The sequence below is a fragment of the Choloepus didactylus genome, chromosome 3 (genome assembly GCF_015220235.1).
Source record: "Choloepus didactylus isolate mChoDid1 chromosome 3, mChoDid1.pri, whole genome shotgun sequence".
Classification (NCBI taxonomy): domain Eukaryota; kingdom Metazoa; phylum Chordata; class Mammalia; order Pilosa; family Megalonychidae; genus Choloepus; species Choloepus didactylus.
This window is the reverse complement of record NC_051309.1, coordinates 160486814-160514409: the sequence shown is the minus strand read 5'-3', so window position 1 is coordinate 160514409 and position 27596 is coordinate 160486814. Positions and strand designations below refer to the sequence as shown.

The 27596-nt window shown below is 39.1% G+C and overlaps 1 protein-coding gene and 1 non-coding gene across 2 annotated transcripts in view; one reads left to right on the top strand and one right to left on the bottom strand.

The window, feature by feature from the left end:
• TMEM184C (transmembrane protein 184C) overlaps positions 1 to 14767 on the bottom strand; it is a 36369-nt gene extending 21602 nt beyond the window's left edge. The window contains exon 1 of the mRNA XM_037830777.1: positions 14093 to 14767. Within this exon, the coding sequence (XP_037686705.1) occupies positions 14093 to 14311 (219 nt within the window). The 5' untranslated portion in view covers positions 14312 to 14767. The remainder of the gene's footprint in view (positions 1 to 14092) is intronic.
• On the top strand, positions 3096 to 3199 carry LOC119530686. Its single transcript, XR_005216081.1, has one exon. It is a non-coding gene; the product is annotated as a U6 spliceosomal RNA (small nuclear RNA).
• Positions 14768 to 27596: the final 12829 nt, after the last annotated feature.

Genomic DNA, 27596 nt, shown 5'->3' with positions numbered 1-27596 from the left:
TATTCTGGTTGGAATGTACTTGTACCAGGGCACATTATAAGACAGTAGTATTTAAAGTACTTGCCAATTATCTTAATAAAGGAGTAAAAATGCTGGAGGAATTCAGAAACAAGAGGCAGACAGATGAAGAATGCCCTAGGGGAAGACCTCATAGAAGAGATGACACTCTGATTAAGAGGGTAGCATTTGAATGGGTAGAGCTCTAAACTAATTTTTTTAGAAGCCATAACTTTAATTTTGTGAACTAACATATTCCTGGTAATACTTAGTACTTGGGAATAATGTTCAGAAAAAGTTGCATTTTTTTTTTTTTTCTGGATATAAATCCCTTAATTATTGAGGAGCTGACTATATTTCAAACTTGGGCTCTTCTGACCTTTGAAGGAAGTGCTCTATTGGACTGAGAGATTTTAGGCATACCATAATCATTTGTATGTTGTCAGTATAAAGTATATAAATACCTGGCTGCATTCCAAACCCAAGCATAAACTTTTTCTTCTTCCATTATTTCATAGTATCTCTGTCTCTTCTCCCCATCATGAATACTGTTATTAGAGGGTAGTGTGCATGTTCAAAGGGCTTTGTAAATTTGTTATTGAATTTATTTCTAGTTGTATGCAGTCTGGATAAATAAAGACTATAGGTGAGATGGATAGTGTTATTATTCTCTATACTAAGATGATACTTTCTGTTGAAAGTGAATTTTATTTGTTGCAGTCATTGCTGACTACAAGCCCTGAATGGAAATGGAAAGTTACAGAAGATTCGTGAAAGTAGATTTTGTTTATTGTTGTTAATGCTGACTCAAATTTGGTAAGCTTATTGAAAGGAGTATGATTTGTCCTAAATTAAAATGAATGTAAAACAAGACCTGAATGGATACGGAAAGTTATAGAAGGTTTGGGAAAGTGAATTTTGTTTATTGTAGTTCAATGCTGACTAAAATTTGATAAGCTTCTCTAGGGGTATATGGTTTGTCTTAAAATAAATGGCTAGTTTTAATATGTAAGACTAGACCTGAATGAATATGGAAAAGTTGTAGAAGGCTTATGAAAGAGAAGCTCTTCGCACCTATTCCTGAGTTATAACTGTTATTTCTAAATTCTGAGATGCTGTACTCTTTGTTTATAACCTGCTGGTTCCTTGGAACTTTAGGTATTTGTGTAACACTTGAGACTCCATGACTTGAGTTCTCCAGCTCTGAAAGTCAGCATTACTCCATTCAGCAACCACTAAAGAAACTGAGAAACAGATCAGATTTCGATTACAGATGTGAATGAAGCTGATCTGGTTAAGACTAAGGTAAATCAGAATACGGGGAAGAAGATGATATTGTTGGTATTTTAAAACTTTAACTTCTGTGTGAAATCAAAGGAAGAAATGTTTATTTTGTTAAAAATTTAAATTTCCTATAGCACACCAATTTAACCTGTCTGGTCAGTTTCAGCTTTATTTGACATGAATAGGGAATAAAATCTTAATATTCTGTAGAAGTTAATGTAATATCTTGATGCATTCCAGATATTTTGGGTGGAAAATGAAAAAGTATTTGCAAAGTCCCTGGAGGGACTAGAGAGAAAAAGTGGCACTATTAAACTTCCCCACCTGGGGAATTCCTGCTACTCTCTAAAGCAACAGAGGCTTCCAATTTAATGAACCAATCACTCGAACTTGAGGCTTGCCCTCATGAAACGTATTTCTGTAATGACAAAGCTAAGCTTACTTATAATTAGTGCCTAAGAGTCACCCCAGAGAACCTCTTTTGTTGCTCAGATGTAGTCACTCTCTAAACCAAACTCTGTAAATAAACACACTACCTGCCCCCATGTGGGATGTGACTTCCAGGGGTGTAAGTCTCCCTGGCAAAGTGGGACATGACTCTCAGAGATGAACATGGCCCTGGAATTGTGGGATTAGTTTACCAAAAGGGGGAAATAAAGTTTCAGTGGCTAAGAAATTTCAAATAGAGCCGAGAGGTTATTCTGGAGGCTACTCTTAAGCAAATTTCAGCTAGATATTGCAAACTGCCACAGTATGCCAAGCCCCAACCAACAGTGTTTCTGAAAACCCTAAAGAATACCCTGGGCACTATCTAAGATGCTATAAAACTTTACTTAAGTTTATTTTTCAGAGACTTAAAGCCTCCGGATTGTTCCTATGCCAGATAAGCCCTGAAACTCAGAAGTATCAGTCTCCAAGAACGTGATTACTCTAACCCATAATGTCAATGCCCCTTTTCAGCATGAAGAAGTTAGAATGGTTGTCACCCAGATATCCCTCAAGATTGAAAGAATTATCAAAAGAAAGGGAGGACTTGTAACCGAGGAGTTAGGATTTAGTGGATGATTATGATTACTGAATCATTACACAAATATTCTTTTTTACTTTCTGGCATATTAGAGTAGACAGAGGGAAAGATCTGAAATCTCTCAACTGGAATCCAGCTGCCTTGATCTCTGATAAACTCACCCTGTGACTCTGTGATTGTAAAAACCTGGTGACTGACCCTCACTTGTACTCCCTTTATCTGTTTCTTTTCTTTCTTTAGAAACTTGTAATCACAAGGGCAACTTCCCTAATGCTAATGGAGGAAACTGAATCAGCTCAGAACTAACCACTGACTTGGTTCTAGCACAGTTCCACTCCTTTACATTTCTAAGTTGTTTCTGCCTGTGCTTGCTATTGAGATGATAATAACCACATTTCCCCTCCTTTCTGCTTATATCTGCTACTGAAATGGTAATGACTCCATCTCCCCTTGTTTGAATCCATACAAATCTTGAACTCCTGGAGATGCAGATTTTTATGCCAATAGGCCATCTGATCTTCTGCTTCATACCTAGCAATAAACTCTTTCCTTCTTTGAAACCCCAGTGTCTCAGGAATTGGTCATTTGAGTGCATTGGGCAGAGAATTCACTGCCTTGTATTGGTAACAGAATGGCAAATATCCATAGCATAGGATGACCAAGAAGCTTGAATTTGAGAATGGAAGCATCTCCAAGAACTCAAATCTCAGTGGCTATGCTTCACATAGATGTGAGATCTGAATAAACATTTCTTACCCTCAGTACTAGCAATTCAAGAAACAACATAGTGCTCGCTTCGGCAGCACATATACGAAACTTGGAACGATACAGAGATTAACATGGCCCCTGAGCAAGGATGACATGCAAATTCGTGAAGCGTTCCATATTAAAAAAAAAAAAAGAATCAACATAAATAACAGCTCCCAATCAGAGATAACATCGAGGCTCCTGGCAAATGCAAGTTGTTCTCACAGCCAGGACCAAAGAAGGGGGTCTCACAGGAAAAAAAAAAACAAAACAAAAAACAGGTCCCATTAAATTGAAGGCACAATGCAAAATCACAAATCACAGGGTGAAACAATTCACCAAAAGCAAGAGTCATCAGACGAACAGAAGGATTACAGCCCCAAGAATTTGGGATGATAAAAGAACTTCAACACCCAGGGGAGTGAATCTCCCTGGCAACGTGGAATATGACTCCCGGGGAGGAATGTAGACCCAGCATCGTGGGATGGAGAACATCTTCTTGACCAAAAGGGGGATGTGAATGGAAACAAAATAAGCTTCAGTGGCACAGAGATTCTAAAAGGAGCTGAGAGGTCACTCTGGTGGGCACTCTTATGCACAATATAGACAACCCTTTTTAGGTTCTAATGAATTGGGGCAGCTGGTGGTGGATACCTGAGACTATCAAACTACAACCCAGAATCCATGAATCTCGAAGACAATTGTATAAAAATGTGGCTTATGAGGGGGGAAGTGGGATTGGGGGGGCCATGGGGATCACACTCCCCTTTGTCTAGTTTGTGGATGGATGAGTGGAAAGGTGGAGGAAGGAAACAAACAAACTTTCCAGAAAGAACTGACACCAATCTTACTCAAACTCTTTCAAAACATTGAAAAAAATGGAACACTACCTAACTCATTTTATGAAGCTAACATCAATCTAATACCAAAACCAGGCAAAGATGCTACAAAAAAGGAAAACTACCGGCCAATCTCCCTAATGAATATAGATGCAAAAATCCTCAACAAAATACTTGCAAATCGAATCCAAAGACACATTAAAAAAATCATACACCATGACCAAGTGGGGTTCATTCCAGGCATGCAAGGATGGTTCAACATAAGAAAATCAATCAATGTATTACAACACATTAACAAGTCAAAAGGGAAAAATCAATTGATCATCTCAATAGATGCTGAAAAAGCATTTGACAAAATCCTACATCCGTTTTTGATAAAAACACTTCAAAAGGCAGGAATTGAAGGAAACTTCCTCAACATGATAAAGAGTATATATGAAAAACCCACAGCCAGCATAGTACTCAATGGTGAGAGACTGAAAGCCTTCCCTCTAAGATCAGGAACAAGACAAGGATGCCCGCTGTCACCACTGTTATTCAACATTGTGCTGGAAGTGCTAGCCAGGGCAATCCGGCAAGACAAAGAAATAAAAGGCATCCAAATTGGAAAAGAAGAAGTAAAACTGTCATTGTTTGCAGATGATATGATCTTATATCTAGAAAACCCTGAGAAATCGACGATACAGCTACTAGATTTTGTACTTAAATTTTGTACAAATTTAGCAAAGTAGCGGGATACAAGATTAATGCACATAAGTCAGTAATGTTTCTATATGCTAGAAATGAACAAACTGAAGAGACACTCAAGAAAAAGATACCATTTTCAATAACAACTAAAAAAATCAAGTACCTAGGAATCAACTTAACCAAAGATGTAAAAGACCTATACAAAGAAAACTACATAACTCTACTAAAAGAAATAGAAGGGGACCTTAAAAGATGGAAAAATATTCCATGTTCATGGATAGGAAGGCTAAATGTCATTAAGATGTCAATTCTACCCAAACTCATCTACAGATTCAATGCAATCCCAATCAAAATTCCAACAACCTACTTTGCAAACTTGGAAAAGCTAGTTATCAAATTTATTTGGAGAGGGAAGATGCCTCGAATTGCTAAAGACACTCTAAAAAAGAAAAACGAAGTGGGAGGACTTACACTCCCTGACTTTGAAGCTCATTATAAAGCCACAGTTGCCAAAACAGCATGGTACTGGCACAAAGATAGACATATAGATCAATGGAATCGAATTGAGAATTCAGAGATAGACCCTCAGATCTATGGCTGACTGATCTTTGATAAGGCCCCCAAAGACACTGAACTGAGTCATAATGGTCTTTTCAACAAATGGGGCTGGGAGAGTTGGATATCCATATCCAAAAGAATGAAAGAGGACCCCTACCTCACCCCCTACACAAAAATTAACTCAAAATGGACCAAAGATCTCAATATAAAAGAAAGTACCATAAAACTCCTAGAAGATAATGTAGGAAAACATCTTCAAGACCTTGTATTAGGCGGCCACTTCCTAGACTTTACACCCAAAGCACAAGCAACAAAAGAGAAAATAGATAAATGGGAACTCCTCAAGCTTAGAAGTTTCTGCACCTCAAAGGAATTTCTCAAAAAGGTAAAGAGGCAGCCAACTCAATGGGAAAAAAGTTTTGGAAACCATGTATCTGACAAAAGACTGATATCTTGCATATATAAAGAAATCCTACAACTCAATGACAATAGTACAGTCGGCCCAATTATAAAATGGGCAAAAGATATGAAAAGACAGTTCTCTGAAGAGGAAATACAAATGGCCAAGAAACACATGAAAAAATGTTCAGCTTCACTAGCTATTAGAGAGATGCAAATTAAGACCACAATGAGATACCATCTAACACCGGTTAGAATGGCTGCCATTAAACAAACAGGAAACTACAAATGCTGGAGGGGATGTGGAGAAATTGGAACTCTTATTCACTGTTGGTGGGACTGTATAATGGTTCAGCCACTCTGGAAGTCAGTCTGGCAGTTCCTTAGAAAACTAGATATAGAGATACCCTTCGATCCAGTGATTGCACTTCTCGGTATATACCCGGAAGGTCGGAAAGCAGTGACACGAACAGATATCTGCACGCCAATGTTCATAGCAGCATTATTCACAATTGCCAAGAGATGGAAACAACCCAAATGTCCTTCAGCAGATGAGTGGATAAATAAAATGTGGTATATACACACGATGGAATACTACGCAGCAGTAAGAAGGAACGATCTCGTGAAACACATGACAACATGGATGAACCTTGAAGACATAATGATGAGCGAAATAAGCCAGGCACAAAAAGAGAAATATTATATGCTACCACTAATGTGAACTTTGAAAAACGTATAACAAGTGGTTTATAATGTAGAATGTAGGGGAACTAGCAGTAGAGAGCAATTAAGGAAGGGGGAACAATAATCCAAGAAGAACAGATAAGCTATTTAACGTTCTGGGGATGCCCAGCAATGACTATGGTCTGTTAATTTCTGATGGATATAGTAGGAACAAGTTCACAGAAATGTTGCTATTTTATGTAACTTTCTTTGGGTAAAGTAGGAACATGTTGGAAGTTAAGCAGTTATCTTAGGTTAGTTGTCTTTTTCTTACTCCCTTGTTATGGTCTCTTTGAAATGTTCTTTTATTGTATGTTTGTTTTCTTTTTAACTTTTTTTTCATACAATTGATTTAAAAAAGAAGGGAAAGTTAAAAAAAAAAAAAGAAAAACAAGGAAAAAAAAAGATGTAGTGCCCCCTTGAGGAGCCTGTGGAGAATGCAGGGGTATTCGCCTACCCCACCTCCATGGTTGGTAACATGACCACAGACATAGGGGACTGGTGGTTTGATGGGTTGAGCCCTCTACCACAGGTTTTACCCTTGGGAAGACGGTTGCTGCAAAGGAGAGGCTAGGCCTCCCTATGGTTGTGCCTAAGAGCCTCCTCCCGAATGCCTCTTTGTTGCTCAGATGTGGCCCTCTCTCTCTGGCTAAGCCAACTTGAAAGGTGAAATCACTGCCCTCCCCCCTACGTGGGATCAGACACCCAGGGGAGTGAATCTCCCTGGCAACGTGGAATATGACTCCCGGGGAGGAATGTAGACCCGGCATCGTGGGACGGGGAACATCTTCTTGACCAAAGGGGGATATGAAAGGAAATGAAATAAGCTTCAGTGGCAGAGAGATTCCAAAAGGAGCCGAGAGGTCACTCTGGTGGGCACTCTTACGCACACTTTAGACAACCCTTTTTAGGTTCCAAAGAATTGGGGTAGCTGGTGGTGGATACCTGAAACTATCAAACTACAACCCAAAACCCATGAACCTCGAAGACAGTTGTATAAAAATGTAGCTTATGAGGGGTGACAATGGGATTGGGAAAGCCATAAGGACCACACTCCACTTTGTCTAGTTTATGGATGGATGAGTAGAAAAATAGGGGAAGGAAACAAACAGACAAAGGTACCCAGTGTTCTTTTTTACTTCAATTACTCTTTTTCACTCTAATTATTATTCTTGTTATTTTTGTGTGTGTGCTAATGAAGGTATCAGGGATTGATTTAGGTGATGAATGTACAACTATGTAATGGTACTGTAAACAATCGAAAGTACGATTTGTTTTGTATGACTGCGTGGTATGTGAATATATCTCAATAAAATGAAGATAAAAAAAAACAAAAACAAAAAACTAATGAAACTTGATACTACTGTGGGGAGAGAGGGGATATGGATGGAAGTTAGAATTCTCTATACTGTTTTATGTGGTTTTCATTTGGAACCAGCATTGATGATGTTGTCTGACTCCTTTATTGTACTTTATTTTAATTTTATCTTTTCTTTTGTAATGTTTTATGTAATGGCAAAACAATGTTAAAATGAATAAATTGGGACCTTATAGGAAAAAAAAAAAAAAAAAAGAAAATCTAGCCAAATGGGGGAGTTGCGGATTTCAAGCAGATTCAGTGCACACTAGTGGCAGAGAAGTGGGGATGGAGTTAGTCTGACAGCCTGCTGATGCCCAAGGAAACGAGGCTCTGCCTGGTCCAGCCCAGGGAAGAAACTAGAAGCTTGGAAGAATATATCATCCCCATGGCAACCTCCAGAGCACAGGAGTCAAACAATGTCCAGGCAAGCATGACTCAGATAAAATGCTTTCCCTAAGACTTAAGCTCCAGTATTGCAGTATTTCCCAAGTTCCTCCCAGCCGAATACCATATGGTGGGGAGTGAGGACAGGAGAACCAGTCTGCCACGGGGCTCTTCTGTCCCAAGAAATTGCTGGTCTTATCTTGGTGAGGTCAAAGCATCCTTACCTTATGTATCTGCCATCAGTACTAACAAATTCTAGATTTACTCAGCACTTTGACTCCTCATGCCAAATCATAAAATTTATATCAGATGGGATAGGCATACTTTATTCACCTCTGCCACTTAAATCATTGTTTACAAGGTCTAAAGTGTGTTCTTTGAAAAGAGGTTTTCCAATTCAATACTGCAAAGAAAAGTCAGTACTCAAATGTACGGCTATTCCTACCCACCCTGCCTTGAAGAATTTTCTGATATGGGCGGGAGCAAAATTCAACAGCCTTCTTCCAAGTTCACCGCCTATTCTAGGTAAATATTAGACCTAAGTATGTCTAATGACATTATAACTCAATGTACTATCACCCGCGAGTCTCTATTCTCTCTTTTGAAATCCAATGATACTTAGTCTACACTGTCAAACTCATGACTCAAGAAGTCACTATGGTGTACTGATACAGGCTACAATGCAGATGAACCTAAAAATTACTATGTTAAGTGAAAGAAGTCAAACATAAAAGTTCACACATTTATGATACTGTGAGCCAGTGATTGTATATTTTGGATGGTTTGTATGGTGTGTGAATATATCTCAATAAAATTGCATTACCAAAAAAAAGAAAATGGATCAAGGATCTAAATATAAGAGCTAAAACCATTAAACTGTTAGAAGATGACCTGGGATTTGACAATGAATTCTTACACATAACAAAAGAAACAATAAATTAGACTTCATTGAAATTGAAAACTTTTGTACATCAAAGGGAATTATCAAGATAGTGAAAAGACAAACTATCAAGAAAGTGAAAAGAATGGGAGAAAAGTTGCAAACCATGTATCAGATAAGGGTTTAATATTCAGACTACATAAAGAACTTTTACAACACAACAACAAAAAGACAAATAACCCAATTTAAAAATCGGCAAAGGACTTGAGCAGACATTTCTCCAAAAAGATATAAAAATGGCTAATAAGCACATGAGAAGATGTTCAACATTGTTAAGCATTAGTGAAATTCAAACCAAATCCACAATGAGATACTACCACACACCCACAAGGTTTGCTTTTAAAAATAAAACAGAAAATAACAAGTGTTGGAGAGGAGCTGAAGATTATTTCCCAGATTATTTTTGCCTTGTTCAATTTCACTTAAAATTGAATTTTCATTTCAATAATAATTAAAAAAACAAAACAAAACATTAGCATATCTGCAATCTTCTCCATTATAAAATGATCACCAAAAAAACAGTACTGCCAAGTAATTTCAATGCCCATCTTTGTTCTTATGATTGCCTTAGCCTAAAAGTAAAATTTGGTGGTAGACATAAGACATGATGTGATTGTGACTAAGGAAGGCCAGTGTCCTCAATAAGGAAGAAAGTTCTTTTCAAACATTCATAAAACAAGTGCCCGAAGAACTGAATCATAACATGAGAGTCAAGCCAAATTTTAAAAATTCTCCACCACACGAGTATCACTTTTACATTGCAAATGGTAATTTAGTTTCAGAAAACACCTTCTGTCCATGCTAATAACTTGAATTATTGGTTTTGTAGCTGTTTATAATTTGTAAATTTGTTTTGATTTTAGAGCTACATAAAAAGCTATAAGCACAAGAAATTTAGCCTATTTTGTGTTCAAATTTAAGTAACAATAAAATCAGCTATTAGGAATCTGTAGAAATTAATATAATTATTAGTTTAGATTTATTTTAATTTACATTTATCTCTAAATAAATTATTCAAATTTGAGACATTTATCTAAGTACATCATTAACATTATTCTTAAACTTCTCAGCCATGACTTGGGTTTTCTGACTCACAAAATGATGAGAAGATAAGTAGAGTCGATTTTTTCTAAGGTAACTTGATGAAAGAAGAGAGGAAAGAAAAAAAAAAAAAAGACAAGTTTCCAGGACTGACTTAACCTCTATCTTAGCCAAATGCTTTCAAAACAGAGTAGAAAGGAACAGGTGGGCGTATTTTCTGGACACAATTCTCCAGAGGGGAAGAAAGAAATACTACGTAAAGAGTAGCTACTTGGGGCAGGGTAAAATGACTACAGAGCAGTGTGACATCATGTGTGTATTTAACTTACCAGACTTCAATCATACATGTTTAGCCAAGTAAAAGAGTAAGAGAAATTGTTTAATTAGTGTAGTTAGCTCACCATTGCAATAAATGAATGTATGAATATATGCCCAGTGTGGGCATGGCATACGCTATAGAAATCTCTTTTTCACAGTCCCACTTCCCACTTTTTACAGTGTAATCACTGCAATTCTGGTGTTTAAAAGAGATATATTTTTCATATAAAACTGTTTCTAAACATAAGTGAGCTACTTTATTTAGTGCTCAAGTAGAAGCATGTAATTTTTGCCCTAGGTACTTAATTGAAAGCCTAGTCCCAGCTAAGATTCTATTCCAAAAGATACAGAATTGCTGCTCCAATCCAATAATGAGGATATTTTAAAAACAGTAACAGTATAGAGGGCTTTTGAGCACCCACTATATGCTGGGCACAGTGTTAAGCATTTAGGTACTATAAACTCATTTAGTGAATTATGTTGAAGAGAATAATAAGGATAGTATATGCGGAGCACTTAGCACAAAGTCACTTTCGTCACTTAACTTCTCTCCGACTCAGTTTTCAAGTCTATAAAATGAGGATAATGCACATACTATACTGCTTTTAAGAGGATTAAATAAGTTTATACCTAAATTTTAGGAACATGCTTAAGTTAGTGTCCCTAACCCTAAAAACAAAACAAAATAAAACAAGAAAAAAATCTTCCATTAATTGTACACTTCACTCCACCTACTATGTCATTCATTCTCAGGTCCCCTTCAGGGCCAAAATTCCTCAAAAGAAAAACAAACACAAATTTGTTTTTATAACCCAATTCCACTTCTTCACCTCACAATTTCTCTTTAAACAATTCCAATCTTGTTTCAGCCCTCACAACTTCACTGAAACCACTACTAAGATCACCAGTGACCTATATGTCTAGTGAAAAACCAATGGCCCTCTCAGTAGCAAACAATGTTCATTACTTGGTCCTTAAAAACACTCTCCTGTCTTAGCTTCCATGACATCATTCTCTTGGCATTCCAACTCTCCCATTTGCTGCTGCTTCATGTTTGTAGGCTCCTATTCCTTCACTTAACCTCTCTATATGGGTGGTAGGTCCAAGGCCTTTTCTTCTCTTTATAATCTCAACCATCCTCATGGCTTTTAACACAATCTATGTTCTGACAACTCCCATATTTTTATTTGCAGTTCAAACCTGGGCTATAGATTTGCATATACACCTGCACACTTGACATGCCTATGTGAATGTCCCTCATATACATCAAATTAAATGTCCAAAGCAGAACTTGATTTCTCTCAGACCTGTCCCTATCCCTCAACCTTCCATCTCAGTAACAGGCGCCATTTACCCAGTTATTCACCTCAGAGTCATCTCTGGTTATTTCCTTTCTCTGCCTGCATCTCCTTCTCAATCCAATCCATTGCCAAGTCCTGTGTATTCACTACCAACGATAAATAAAATTCAATTTTCCATCTCTATATCTGCTATCCTTATCCAGGCACTATCTTTTAACTACCATAGAGAGCTTTCTAATTTTTCTCTACTTCTACTTTATTTTCCATAACTAGAGTAGTATTTTGAAGTTGTGAAGTAAGATGCTCTGGCTTCTTTTAGCTTCTCAGACCTTCTTTAGTTTCTTCCATAGCATTTTACACAATTTTATTTTATTGATTTGTTTTTGTTGGTTGTGTTTGTCTCCACCACTAGTTTCCATAAAGGTAGGTGTCATGTTTCTCTAACCATGCAGTACAAAGCCTGATTCATTACTGGACTAAATATTAATTTATTAATTCAAATATCAGACACTTGGGGAGAAGGAGAGAGAGAAAATAAATAAAATATGTATCATATTAGATGGTGGTGAGGGCTAACAAGAAAAATTAAAAATAAGGTGTTGGGAAGGGGAAGCTTACAATTTTGAATAAGTTAGGTGACATTTTAGTAAAGAGCTGAAGGAGGTATAGGAACGAGGATACTATCGGGGAAAAGCATTCCATGAAGAAGGCACATTTAGTACAAAGGCCCTGAAAAGCGGGAGCAGTCCCGGCATGTGAGCAAAGTCTGTGTGGTAGAAACCCAAGAACAGTGGAGAGAAAGTCAGGAGGAGAGAGGCAGTGGGGATAGTGTCAGATTATGTTGGGCTAGGAGTAACTGGAGAGTTTAGAAGAGAGAGTAGACATAATGACATGTTTTACTTGGATCAGTTTGGCTGCTGTGTTGAAAATGGTCAAGATATGTTAATACCTTGGCTCAGGATGTTATAAGGAGATGATGAGGAGTGGTCAGATTAATTTCTAAAATCTAGACTATTCTGAAGTTCGAGTCAACTCAATCTGCTAACCACACGTAACAGCTTATGTGTGGGTGTGAGAGAAAGAGAGCAATAAGGATAATTCCAATGAGTCAAAGACTGCTTACATGGTCATACTGACATCTCAGACTAAAAGGGATGGCCCATTACATAAGATGCTAAATAATAATGAGATGTACCTAGTACACAAGTATTGTATTTACCAGTATGGTGGGGTATAGAAAAATTAAAGCTAGTATTTAAAACTAGTATTTCTATTATAAATGTTGAAAGTGTTTCTTGGAATAGAATAAAAAAGGGGGGGGGGGGACAGGATACCATGTTACTAACCCTTCATACAAAACAAATCCGGTTTCAAATTTGTTTTATTGCTGCAGACCAGTTTTCCTTAAAAGCCAGTGGCACTTAAACTAGAGTTGAAACCAACAGCTAAGAGATATCTTAAAATGAGTTGATATTATATATATTATTAACCTTAAAACTAGTTCCCAGACCACACTCCAAGGAAATGCTTTGAAGTGGAAAAACCCTATTTATATAAAAAAATGTTAACGGCTGAATTTTGGTAGACAATTTATGGAAAAAAACCAAGTATCTAGCAAGTAGAAAATGTTTAATATAGTGGAATGTAACTTTACCATTAAAAATAATGATATGAAGTATGCCAATAAGCGAAAGTCAACAAAAAGGAATTCAGTGAATATATAGAACACCTATATGAAGTACATTTTTTTTAACAATGTAAAAATCATTTCCACAATAAAAAATGGGCTATAATACCCATGGAGGTGTAAATAGCACTTGTAAATAGGCGTTTTTCAGTTTAAGCATTTTTTGATATTTATTAACTCCAAATTTAAAGTTCATTATACAATTTATAAAAGTATACATTTACTTTAGGGACTTCCAGACTACTTATTGTACTTCACTGATGTCATAATAAGAACATGACATCAAAAAATATACAAGGAACTTTCTGCAAAACCTTTGTTGGTTAAGAGCTGATTTCAAATGTAAAACCAGACAAAGAAGCTGAACCAACTAGAATCCTTTGATTCAGAACGCTAATTAAAAGCTAATAAAATTCAACATATGGTTTTCAAGGTAGTTTATTTGATCTAGTTGAGGTAGATCCAATATCTGAACAGTTCAGGTTTCAGGATTAAAATAACCTTATTTTCAAGGAATTGATGAACACTTGCAAAACACTGCTCTTCTAAGCAGCTAACTTAATACATCCCAACTATTTTCTACGTCTTACGTCCTACGTCCACCTGTGGTACACTTTTAAAACCATGAACAAGAAACCGGACAAGTTTATGTCCTAAAGCTGGACTCCCATTTACAGGGGATGGTTTTCAGGATACCAAGTCTAGGGAGGGCATAAATGCGGGAGGGCTGCCTTTCTCAATCTTAGACGGGCAGGGCAGCCGAAGAAAGGGTTGAAGCCGATGGTGCAGGGCCCTCTTACCTCCAGTTTCTGTAATTCCCAGACGCATAGAGGAACAGCAACCACTATGGACACCAGGTAGATGACCACCGCTAAAGGTCGAATCCACTGTCTCCAGTTCCTCCAAGTACAAGTGCAAGGCATGTTTTCGCATAAATCTGGTCCGAGTAGCAAGGAAAAAGAGCTCCAAGGAGATTGTGGTGGGGAGTCCTCCGCTCTGGCTGTTTTGTCAACTCGCATACTACGGAGAAAGAACTGTTGGACGTTACCAGCAGCTCCAGCCGCCTTGTCGGCGGGAGTTGTGCTTTCTGCTGTTGCCGCAATTGCGGCCGCTCAAGGTGCCACCGGGAAGCTGTGCGGGCTGCATCCTTTCTTCCCCACTTCGCATCTACCCAGTTCCTCCACGGTAGAACCCCCGGGTGGAGCCGTTGCCCTCACCTGGGAGTCCCCCTGAGCTCCTCCTGCACCATGGTCTCAAGGAGAGTGGCGCCCACCAGGACCGGCCTCTGGGGGCCCTCCACGCAGTCCGCTCACGCCCGCTCGCTCTTTTCTTGGGACGTCGAGCTTTTTCTCGCTCGCGCTCGTCTCTTCGCGGGACTGTGCGGACAGAAAAGAAGCGAGGGCTCAGACCTGAGGAACCCAGAATTTCCTCACTCGCTAACACGGGACCGCCCCCATGCCGGAACCCAAAGCCCAACCCGGTCTTGCCTCTCTCTTCCGCTTCCGCTCCTGATGCCTGGAGGAGGTAATTCGCCGTCAGCGCCAAGCAGGGCCCGCCCCATCCGGCCCACTTCTCATTCTCTGATTGGTCATTGGCGGGGGCGGGGCTGTGAGATTACACATGTTGTGTAGAAGGAAAGAAAAAGTGATTGGAAGTTGGAGGAGGCGGTGCCGCGATGCCCCAATGTCACTTCAGAAGCGGTAGGAATAGTTAAGAGAAAACTTCAGGAAAACCTGCACCGTCTTTCTCCTGACCTTATTCCAGTTTAAAGAAAGCCTGAGTGGTGAGGGCAGTTCCTTTAGAAATTGGACTGGAAGAGACAAGGCCGTTTCCTGCTCAAAAGATTTCCGATTCTCTGTGACATACCGGAGGCAGCTGGAATAAGAAGGCAGAGAAGAATGAAGGACGTCGGCCTAGTTGTCTCACAGATCCTAGAATGTAGGGTTAGGCCGCTCTGTATTTTCTGGATCTTGCAGAAGAGCCTTTCTAAAGATAACTTAATTTTAGAGGCAGGTGCAAATTTAGAAACTTAATTTTAGAAACAGAATGTCTTTTCCACATTTGGAACTTGTGTTAAAAAACACAAGGTTGACATTTCAAAAGGTTGACATTCCGACTGATGAAAGGAGTTTTTATGTGCTTAAAGTTTTTAACTAAACCTATTGAACAAACAATTGGCTACTTCTCAATTAGATACATGAATGTGTTTGTGTCACTTTTATTATGGGCTGTTACTGAACTTACTGAATGGTTCTTACCACAGTTCATTCATTTCTTTACTAGAAAAGTGATACTTAAATGTATTAGAATTTCTCACACTAAATTTTTGGGGAATCTCCAGTTATTCTGTCCCCAGAATAACATTTAAAAATCATGGTTTTACTTGTGTTTGTTTCTGTTAAGTAAGGATAAGATGCACTGATTTAAAAGGGATCCTGCAGTAAAATTGGAGTAACAAGGCACAAGGGTTAACTTTAGAGCCAGGCTCTAGTGAAAGAAAAGTCTCTACCATATATAATTAAGTATATGGAAGCTGGAGGTGCTTTTCCTTTTCACTTTTGATATGGTTTTCTGATTTTATTTTGAGCAGACTGTGTCCTTTGAACCCTTGCATGTCCATATGGCAACGGGCAAGGGTTCCCAAACTTTCTCATTTCACAGTGCCCTTGGTATTTCAGTAATTTTTCCATGGTATTCCTAGATCAAAGAAATATTTAATAGTTCCATTTATTAAGAAATTAGGCCCAAACAACTCTCTGGTAGAAGTTCATGTGCTGTGTTTCCCTCAAAATTAAAAATATCCCAAGGTGCTTCTGTGAGTTAGTTTACTGCAGTATCCTCCCTATGTGATATAATTGAGTCCAAGGGTCTTTTACCCCTGCTTCTGACCTGGACTTGCCTTTGTTTTGGGCCTTGCTTCTTGTTTCATCTAAGATTCTATTCACATTTCTAGGGCTTAACTAACGATAATTTCTGATGCCTTTCTTTGTGTACAGTTTTTAATTTTTACATTGTCGAATCAGATTTTTCTCCCAGTATTTATTAATGTTTGTATTGTGGTTTCTTTATAAAGGATCTTTGTTTAAACTACTGAAATAGATATTTAAATGAATAGAACATTTGCCCTCATTTTCAAAGGGTCTATTGCTAGAATTACTGGATTAATTACTGTAAGGCTCTTTAGTTTCCTCACAAGAAAGGTGATAAAATATCTTAAGCCACCTGATAATACTTAGTAGTATTTGTTGTTCTTTATTACTGAAGTGAAGAGGATACTGTGAATGGTGCAAACAACTTGAATAGTAAATAATAAATTACCTTTTGAATAAATTATTACTCTCTAGAACTTTTCACTAGCTTGATCTGAGGAATTTTTTTTTCTTATCTCAGTTGATGTTTTATTTTTAGACTGACTTCTGGAATATCAAGTTATAGGCTAAAAAGAATGAGAAAAACCTTAATAGCTTTAAATAACAGATTCAAAACTAAATACTTAATAAAATTGGGGAGAAAGGTTTTGGGTCAGGAAGAAGGTTCTGTACATTATAAAAAATGTGGGAATTGAAAAATATTTTTATACTCTAATAAATTCTTTGATTATTAAGTAAAAATTAGTATGCCATTTATTTGTACATTGGATGCTAGACTGTGGTGATCCCATAAAAAGAAGGCTTTGTTTACATGGGGTATGGTGAATTCATGGGACAATTTTGTTCTAGTGCAGAGGAATGGTTTTCTTCTTCAAATGTATTTTGAAACTCTATATGGAGCTTGGAGTTTTTCTTTTAATGCAATTTTACTGAGATATATTCACATACCATACCATACAGTCATCCAAAGTGTACAATCCTTTGTTTACAGTATCATCACATAATTGTGCATTCATCACCACAATCAATTTTTTGAACATTTTCATTACTCCAAAAAATAAGAATAAGAATCAAAATAAAAATAAAAGTTACAAAGAACACCCAAAACATCTCATAGTCTTTTCCTCCCCTATTATTCATTTATTTTTGCCCCCCCTTTTCAACTTGTTTGTCCATACGCTGGATGAAGGGAGTGTGAGCCACGAGGTTTTCACAATCACACAGTCACACTGTATAAGCTATATAGTTATACAATTGTCTTTAAAAATCAAGGATACAGGATGCAGTTCAACAGTTTCAGGTATTTCCTTCTAGCTATTCTAATACACTAAAAACAAAAAAGGGATACCTGTATAATGCATAAGAATAACCTCCAGAATGACCTCTTGACTCTATTTGAGATCTTTCAGCCACTGAAACTTTATTTTGTTTCATTTCTCTTCCCCGTTTTGGTCCAAAAGTCTTTCTCAATCCCACGATGCCGGATCCATGCTCATCCCCGGGAGTCATGTCCCCCATTGCCATGGAGATTTACATCCCTGGGAGTTGGGTCCCACATAGTGGGGAGGGCAGCGAGTTTACCTGATGAGTGGGCTTAGAGAGAGACAGGCCACATCTGAGTAACAAAAGAATTTTTCTGGGGGTGACTCAGACACCATTCTAAGTAGGCTTAACCTCTCCTTTGCAGTAACAAGTTTCATAAGGGCAAGCCCCAAGATCAAGGACTTGACCTACTACAATGGCATTCCCCAATGCTTGTGAATACATCAGGAATTCCCCAGGTGGGGAAGTTTAATGTTTCCACATGTTCCCCAATCCTCAAGGGGGCTTTGCAAATACTTTTTATTCTTTGCCCAGATTACTCTGGAATGTATCGGGGTTTCACACTACTCTGTATAAACCAACCAGATCTTGCCTCCTATTCAAAGTTCCATGTAATTATGGTGTTGAATAAACTGACCATACAAGTTAAATTATAGAGCATGCTACAGAAAGTATAGATTTTGTGCCAAATAAACATCTCTTCCTTTGGTTTCACACAGAAGTTGAAGTTTTAAAACACAGTCAAACCCAGGGAAGTGAATCTCCCTGGCAACGTGGAATATGACTCCCAGGGAGGAATGTAGACCTGGCACCGTGGGACGGAGAACATCTTCTTGACCAAAAGGGGGATGTGAAAGGAAATGAAATAAGCTTCAGTGGCAGAGAGATTCCAAAAGGAGCCGAGAGGTCACTCTGGTGGGCACTCTTATACACACTTTAGACAACCCTTTTTAGGTTCTAAAGAATTGGGGTAGCTGGTGGTGGATACCTGAAACTATCAAACTACAACCCAGAACCCATGAATCTCGAAGACAGTTGTATAAAAATGTAGCTTATGAGGGGTGACAATGGGATTGGGAAAGCCATAAGGACCAAACACCACTTTGTCTAGTTTATGGATGGATGTGTAGAAAAGTAGGGGAAGGAAACAAACAGACAAAGGTACCCAGTGTTCTTTTTTACTTCAATTGCTCTTTTTCACTCTAATTATTATTCTTGTTATTTTTGTGTGTGTGCTAATGAAGGTGTCAGGGATTGATTTAGGTGATGAATGTACAACTATGTAATGGTACTGTAAACAATCGAAAGTACAATTTGTTTTGTATGACTGCGTGGTATGTGAATATATCTCAATAAAATGATGATTAAAAAAAAAAAATAAAAAAAAAAAAAAAAAAAAAAAAAAACACAGTCAATATCATCCTTTTCCCTTAGTCTGGTTTACCTTAGTTCTAATCAAGTCCATTTTGTTCATATCTGTAATTGAAATCAGATCTCTTTTTCAGCTTTTTAACATTTGCTGTCTGGGGTAATGCTGCCATTCATAGCTGCTGAACTCTGGCCCTGAGTCTCAGGTGTCACACAGATACCCAAAGTTATAGGGACCGACAAGGTTATACTCAGAGAGCTCAGAATCTCAGAATTTAGAGATAACCATTACAACTCATGAATAGATGTGACCACTGTAAGAGCTTACAATCTAGGAACATTTACCATGAGCCTTCCCCTGATAACCTAATCTCAAATTCAATTCTCAGAGTTTTCACATTATAGTTAGTCCATATTAGTGAAGCGTTATAAGGGTTGTCTTTTTGATTCTGGCTTATTTCACTCAACATACTGTCCTCAAGGTCCATTGACCTAGGTGCATGCCTCACAACTTCATTTCTTCTTGCCGCCACTTGGTATTCCATTGTATGTATACACCACTGTTCACCATTCCATTTATCAGTTGACGTACCCTTAGGCCACCTCTATCCATTACAAATCATGAATATGGCTGCCATAAAGGCCAGTGTGCAATGTCCTCTCATGTCCCTGCTATCAGTTCTTCCAAGTATATACCCAATAATGGGGTTGCAGGACCATATGGCAACCCCATAGTTAGCTTCCTGTGAAACTATATACTGCCCTCCAGCTGGGCTGCACCATTCTACTTCCCTACCAACAGGGAATAGGTACATCCCTCTCTCCACATTTTCTCCAGCACTTATATCCCTCTGTTGATTTTTTAACAGATTTATTCACACACCATAGAATTCACCCTAAGTAAACAATGATTCCCAGTATAATTGCATAATTTTGCATTCACCACCACAACCTACATGAGGACATTTCCATCTCTTCCCCAATGAAAGAGGAAAGAGGAAAAAAAAAAAGAAGAAATATACAAAAGATAGAAGAAAAATAAAAATAAAATACAATGGGAGGATCCAAGATGGTGGATTAGGAGACACAGAGCAAAATTCTCCTCCATGAAAATCACTAGATATAGGACAAAAAGCACTCCAGAACAGTAGTTCCAGGGTGCCACCAGCTGGGCAGGGACTTCAAGATCCATATTGAGTGTGTACTTGGAGAAACCGAGAGGCACATTCAGCCTGGAATGCTGCTGGGAGTACGGGCAGCTGGAGCCGGTGGACAGTATGGAGGGAAGTAACCTTCCATGCCCCAGCACACTCCTCAGTGTGTGGCATATGTGGTAACCCTCACAGATGTGCAGCCAAGAGCCCCTGTGCTAGGGACTGGAGGTTGGAGCAGCCAGACAAGCTTTCCATGGAAAGGCAGCCTTCCATGCCCCAGGTAGCCATCTTTGCAGCTGGCTGGGAGATAACCTTCCACAGCTCTGTGGCTGAGAGCTTCCTTGAGGGAATTCTGGATTTGGTAGGATTGTGATGGCATCCAGCCTTCCTCCATGGAAGCCCATGGTGTGCACAGCCTAGAGGTGTGGGTGACACACAGAAGTGCCAGGAGCCCTTCCCCAATCCCAGGGACTCATGGGCCTATGGCAGAGAGGGACTGTGGGGCATCTGAGCTGAAAGTAGATGTGTAGGTCTTCAGTCCCAGTGTACTCCATCTGCAGCCCTGGGAATGGCTATTACTACTGTGTCCTGGAGCGAACTCCCTGACAAACTGCACAGGGCATGCCGCCACTCACAGGGCTGGCAGTTCCCAGTACACATGGGAAATTGGTGCACTGATTGGACCTCCACATGGTTTGGGACCCCACTCAGTGTGTTGACGAAGTTGGGAGAACTGGCTTGAACATAAGAGGTGACACAGGAGCATCATCTGCTGGGGTGTCAGGGAAAGTACACTCCACAAAGTTGTAGCTCTGAAAAATTATAAACATTCAAACAATCCTGCATATCCTAAAAGAACTCTATCAAGATAAGCAAATGCCAAGAGGCAAAAAACAACAGAAAATTTTCTTAATACCTTGCATATGAAGAAACCAGAAGATATGGATAACCCAAACATCCAAATTTAAATGCCAGAGGAGACACAGAACTTGGAGCAGTTAATCAAAGAAGTACACACAAACATCAGTATCATGGCTTGAGATATAAGGGACATGAAGAAGACCCTAGAAGAGCATAAAGAAGAATTTGCAAGATTAAATAAAAAATAGAAAATCTTATGGAAATGAAAGATACTATTGATCAAATAAAAATATTCTTGAGACACATAACAGCAGATTTGAAGAGGTAGAGGAACAAATTACCAAACTTGAAGATACATTATGGAAAGTGAAAGCAAAAAAGAACGAATGGTGAAAAAAGTTAAAACATTTGAAATGGATCTCAGGGAAATGATGGACAACATGAAGTGCACAAATATAAGAATTATTTGTTTCAGAGAAGGAAAAGAAGAATAAAGGGATAGGAAGAGTATTTGAAGATATTGTGAGGAAAACTTCCCAACCCTTCTAAATGACATAAATATGCAAATCAAAGACCTACAGCTGGAGTCAAAAGGAGTCTTACCACACTCAAGGCCATCTATGGGTACCAGTGGAAATTGTGCAGCTTTTTTCTATAATGACTGTTCTGGTTTGCTAATGCTGCCATTACGCAAAATACCAGAAATGGATTGGCCTTTATAAAGGGGGTTTATTTCGTTACCAAGTTACAGTCTGAAGGCCATAAAGTGTCCAAGGTAAGGCATCAACAATTGGGTACCTTCACTGAAGGATGGCCAATGGCATCCAGAAAACCTCTGATAGCTTGGAAGGCATGTAGCTGGTGTCCACTTGCTCCCAGCTTGTGTTTCAAAATGGCGTTCTCCCAAATGTTGCTCTTGAGGTGTTTTATCATCTCTTAGCTGCAGCTCCTCTTTAAAATGTCACTTTCAGTTGCTCTCCAAAATGTCACTCACAGCTGCTCTGAGGTCCTTGTCTGTGAACTTGTTTATACTACTCCAGTGATCCAATTAACAACCACCCTAAATTTCCATTGGATAATTTCCTTGGAGATATTACCCCACCAGAGATGGCTTGGCTTTTATAAAGGGGGGTTTATTTGGTTACACAATTACAGTCTTAAGGCCATAAAGTGTCCAAGGTAACACATCAGCAGTTGGGTACTTTTACTGGAGGATGGCCAATGGTGTCTGGAAAACCTCTGTTAGCTTGGAAGGCATGTAGCTGGTGTCTGCTTCAAAGTTCTGGTTTCAAAATGGCTTTCTCCAGGAACGTTCTTTTCTAGGATGCAGTTCCTCAAAAACGTCACTCTTAGTTGCTCTTGGCGTGTTTTTCCTCTCTTAGCTTCTCTGGAGCAAGAGTCTGCTTTCAATGGCTGTCTTCAAACTGTCTTTCATCTGCAGCTACTCTCTCACCTTCTGTGCCTCCTTCAAAGTATCCCTCTTGGCTGTAGCAAGCTCATTCCTTCTGTCTGAGCTTATATAGTGCTCCAGCAAACTAATCAAGGCCCATGCTGAATGGGTGGGGCCACACCTCCATGGAAATTATCCAATGAAAGATCTCACCCTCAACTGAGTGATAGCATCTCCATGGAAGCATCCAATCAAAAGTCTCCAACCCATTCAACACCAATATGTTTCCTGCCCACACAAGACTACATCAAAGATGATGGCATTTAGGGGGACATAATACATCCAAACTGGCACACCCAACAAACTCCAAATAGAATAAATCCAAATAAACCCACTCTGAGACATATTCTGATCAGATTGTCAAATGCTGAAGAGAAGGAGTAAGTTCTGAAAGCAGCAAGAGAGAAGTTATTCATCATATACAAGGGAAACAACATAATACTAAGTACTGACTACTCAGCAGGAACCATGGAGGCAAGAAGGCAGTGGTATGACATATCTCAAATTCTGAAAGAGAAAAATTTCCAGCCAAGAATTCTTTGTCCAGCAAAGCTCTCCTTCAAAACTGAGAGATAGCTTAAAATTTTCACACACAAATAAATGCTGAGAGAATTTGTTAACAAGAGACCCACCCTATAAGAAATACTAAAGGGAGCTCTACTGGCTGAGGAAAAAAAAAAAAAAAAGAAAAAGAAAAGAGAGAGAGGTCTGGAGAAAGGCACAGAACTGAACAGTTTTAGTAAGGGCACTGTGCCAGTTTGAATGTATTATGTCTCCCAAAATGCCATTATCTTTGATGCAATCTTGTGGGGGAAGACATATTAGTGTTGATTAGATTGGAATTCCTTGAGTGTTTCTGAAAGCAGTGAAAGAAGGGAAACAACATAATACTACGTACTGACTATTCAGCAGGAACCATGGAGATGTGACTCAATCAACTGTGAGTGAAATGTTTGATTGGATAATTTCCATGGAGGCGTTACCCTGTCCATTCAGGGATGATGTTAATTGGATCACTGGAGTTGTATAAAGGAATTCAGACAGGAGCAGCTCAGAGCAACTGAGAGGGACATTTTGAAGAGAAGCTGTAGCTTACAGAGACATTTTGGAGAGATCTTTGAAAGCAGACTTTTGCTCCAGAGAAGCTACAAGAGGACAAACACCCCAAGAACAACATTTTGAAGAACCCACAGGAGCTGAGAGAGGAGCTGGACCACAACCTGGGATCAGCAGATGACAGCCACATACCTTCCCAGCTAATGGGTTTTCCGGATGCCATTGGCCATCCTCCAGTGAAGGTACCCAATTGTTGTTGCCTTACCTTGGACACTTTATGGCCTTCAGACTGTAACTTGGTAACCAAATAACCCCCCTTTATAAAAGCCAATCCATTTCTGGTATTTTGCTTAATGGCATCATTGTAAACCAGAACAGTCACCTTAAAGGAAATAAAGCAAGCAAGGCGGGGGAGGGGGGGGGGAATACATCTGAAAAATAAAAAAAACAAAGGATAAGATGGCTGATTCAAGAACTGCCTTCACAGTAATAACACTGTGAATGGATTAAACTCCCCAATTAGATATAGTTTGGCAGAATGGATTAAAAATATGAACCATCAATAAGTTGTTTAGAAGAGACTCTCTTAGACCCAGCGACGCAAAGAAATTGAAAGTGAAAGAATGTAAAAAAATATTCCATGCAAGTTACAGCCAAAAGAAAGCAGGAGTAGCAATACTAATTTCAGATAAAATAGACTTTAAATGCAAATATGTCATAAGGGACAAAGAAGGACACTATATACTAACAAAAGGGACTATTCTGGCTTGCTAATGCTGCCTTTTTGCAAAACACCAGAAATGGATTGGCTTTTATAAAGGGAGGTTATTTGGTTACGAAGTGTCCTGGTTTGCTAATGCTGCCACAATGCAAAATACCAGAAATGGATTGGCTTTTACAAAAGGGGCTTATTTGGTTACACAGTTACAGTATTAAGGCCATAAAGTGTCCAAGGTGAGGCATCTATAATAGGGTACCTTCACTGGAGAAAGACCATTGGCATCCTGAAAACCTCTGTTAGCTCTGAAGGCATGTGGCTGGTGTTTTCTTGCTCCCAGGTTGTGTTTCAAAATGGCATTCTTCAAAACGTTGCTTTTGGGGCATTTTGTCCTCCCTTAGCTGCAGCCCCTCTTCAAAATGTCACTCTCAGTTGCTCTGCTGAGCTCCTTCTGAGCTTTTATAAGGATTCAGTAAACTAATCAAGACCCATGCTGAATGCCTTTGAGGAAGGCTATATACACTACGCAGCCATAGGTGTATATAATGAATTTCCTCCTAAGCCTTCCATGGAGTCACCTGAAGCCATTTACCCAGGGGACTGTAAACTGGGGAAAAGAAAATGCCCAGACATTTTAGGGACTATTATGTACTGGTTCTGACTTTACAATGGTCCCCCAGAGACTCAAAACACCAATGTAGTCCACCAGTCCAAGGAGGGGCTTATCTGTACTTAAGGTAGATAGATAAATGAGTGTTCTTGTTCTTAGGAAGTATGTGAAGTGTTGTTAGAGGAGCGTAAAGTATGAAACCAACTTTCAAATGTTCAGAAAATAGATTGATGATAGATAGATAGATAGATAGATAGATAGATCGATCGATCAATCTAAAAATGTGCAAAATGCTCACGGTTGGTAAATATAGGTATTTGGGTCTAGGGTATGTATTATTTCTGTATTATTTTTGCAGCTGTCTTGAAAGTTTGAAATTATTTCAAAACAAAAAGTTAAAAAACAAGTAGAGGCTTACATATGTAGGATGTTACATAAAGTTTTGGTCCAAGTTGATCTAACAGTGGGTCTAGTGGGATTGTAGAACCATCCTGTGGTTATTATGCAGTCCCAGAAGATATGGTGGGAATACAAATGCATATATATTTATATATACATATATACATATGCATACACACACACACACACACACACACACACTTGGAAACTGGCAAACTACCCATTTTGGTTCCTTTTCCTGTGACATGAAGGCTGTCATGAAAGGAACTTCCTTCCTTTTCTGGGGAGCCCATGAAAATCTTTTCATGCAATATACCAAGATAGTAAATGGTAAGCAATATTGCTGGGAGAATTGTAAAAATTACTACTGTCATAAAAAGCTTGAGAGATTCAGAGGTGGTAATTCCTACTATATCTGTATAAAATGTTGTGTCTGATCAGAGCAAAAGCCTGATGGGCATTTGTGCTGGTTTGTATATTATGTACCCCAGAAAAAAGCCATATTCTTTAATGCAATATTGTGGGGACAGACATATTAGTGTTGATTAGGGTTGGAACCTATTAGTTCAGTGTTTCCATGGAGATATGACTCAATCAACTGTGGGTGAGACTTTTCATTGGATTATTTCTATGAAAATGTTGCCTACCCATTAAGGGTGGGTCTTTATTGGATCACTGGAGTACTTTAAAAAGAGTCACACAGGCCCAGATGTAGAGCAACTGAGAGTGACATTTTGGAGAGCAGCCGCAGCTAAGAGAGGACAAAACGCCCCAAGAGCAACACTTTGGAGAAAGCCATTTTGAAATGCAACCTGAGAGTTGTAGTCGACAGCCACGTGCCTTCCAAGCTAACAGAGGTTTTCCGGTTGCCAATGGCCTTTCTCCAGTGGAGGTACCCTTTGTTGATGCCTTACCTTGGATGCTTTATGGCCTAAAGACTGTAACTGTGTAACCAAATAACCCTCCTTTATAAAAGCCAATCCATTTCTGGTATTTTGCATTCCGGCAGCACCAGCAAACCGGAACAGCCTTAGAAAATGATAGATTATTGCAAGCCTATCCAAATGGTGATGCCAGTTGTAGCTAGGGGTTTAGATACAGAATGGTTACTGGAACAAATCATAGCCCCTGGAACGTGGCATGCAACCACTGACCTGGCAAATGCATTCCTTTCGGTCACAAACAGTAGGCGAAATCAGAAGCAGTTTGCATTTACATAGCAGAGACAAGGGTATAACTTTATTACGTTCTACAGAACATCACAGTACTTCACATTAATTATATTATGTTAATTGAACCTGGTGAGCACAAGAAGTAGAAAAGTTACATACCAGAAGGTATGTAAATTTCAGAGCCCTGCTGCTTAGTGAAGTTTCAAGGAGTCTAGTGGTTTGGGGTATATTAGGAAATTCTTTCTGAAGAGAGAGACAAGTTTAGTACCTTGCACTATCCACGATGAAGAAAGAGGCACAATGCTTGATGGGCCTCTTAGGATTTTTGCAACAAGACATACCACATTTGGGCATGCCATGCTAACCCATTTGTGAGATAATCCATAAGCTGCCAGTTTTAAGTGAGTCCTGGAGTAAGAATGAGCTCAGCAGCAGGTCCCCGGCTGCCATGCGTGCTGCCTGCCACTTAGGCTTAATGACCTAGCATATCCAATAGCAATGGAAGGTGTGTGGGGCAGTAGAGATGCTTATGACTCTGATGAGTCCTGGAGCAGGCTCCTACGATTCTGGAGGAAGGCCATGCTCCAACTAATCTTCATTGGCAAAGCAGTTCTTAGCTTGCTACCGGACCCTAATAGAAACTGAAGTCCTGAACCTGGGACTCCAAGTAATTACAGCACCAAAACACCCATAACAAATTATTATCTGATTACTGAATTATAAAATTAGGCATGTCAAGTAGCATTTCCTTATAAAATGGAAGTGGCAAGTACAAGGCCTGACCCTAGCTGGCCCGGAAGGTACCAGTAAGTTACACAAGCAAATGGCTCATGGTACCCACTACCTGTGATTCACTGTCTCTCCCTCAACCCTCAGCTGTGGCCTCATGGGGCCCTACAGTCAATTATAAGAGGAAGAAAACATGTGGGTTCTCAGGGTAATGGTTACATGGGTAGATATATTTTTCAAAACTCATGAAATTGAACACTTAAAATGAGAGCATTTTGTTGTATGTAAATTATCCCTCAATAAAGTTGATTAAAAATAAATACAGTCATAGTTCACAGAACTGCATGCCATGCAAGTACCAGGTAGAAGTGGAAGACCACTGCACTACAAGGGGTGTTTCTGAAAAACAGTAGTGAAGGGAAATTCTTTCACTGGGCAGTATACCTGGTTATCCACTTCTTGTAGAAGGAAAGGAGGCTTGCAATTAGGATCTATGAAAAGTCATGAATATTAGCTGACGGTTTAAGCCGCTGGTCAGAACTTGGAAAGAACAAAATTGAAAAACTGGTGGCAGTTAGGTCTGGGGCAAGGGTA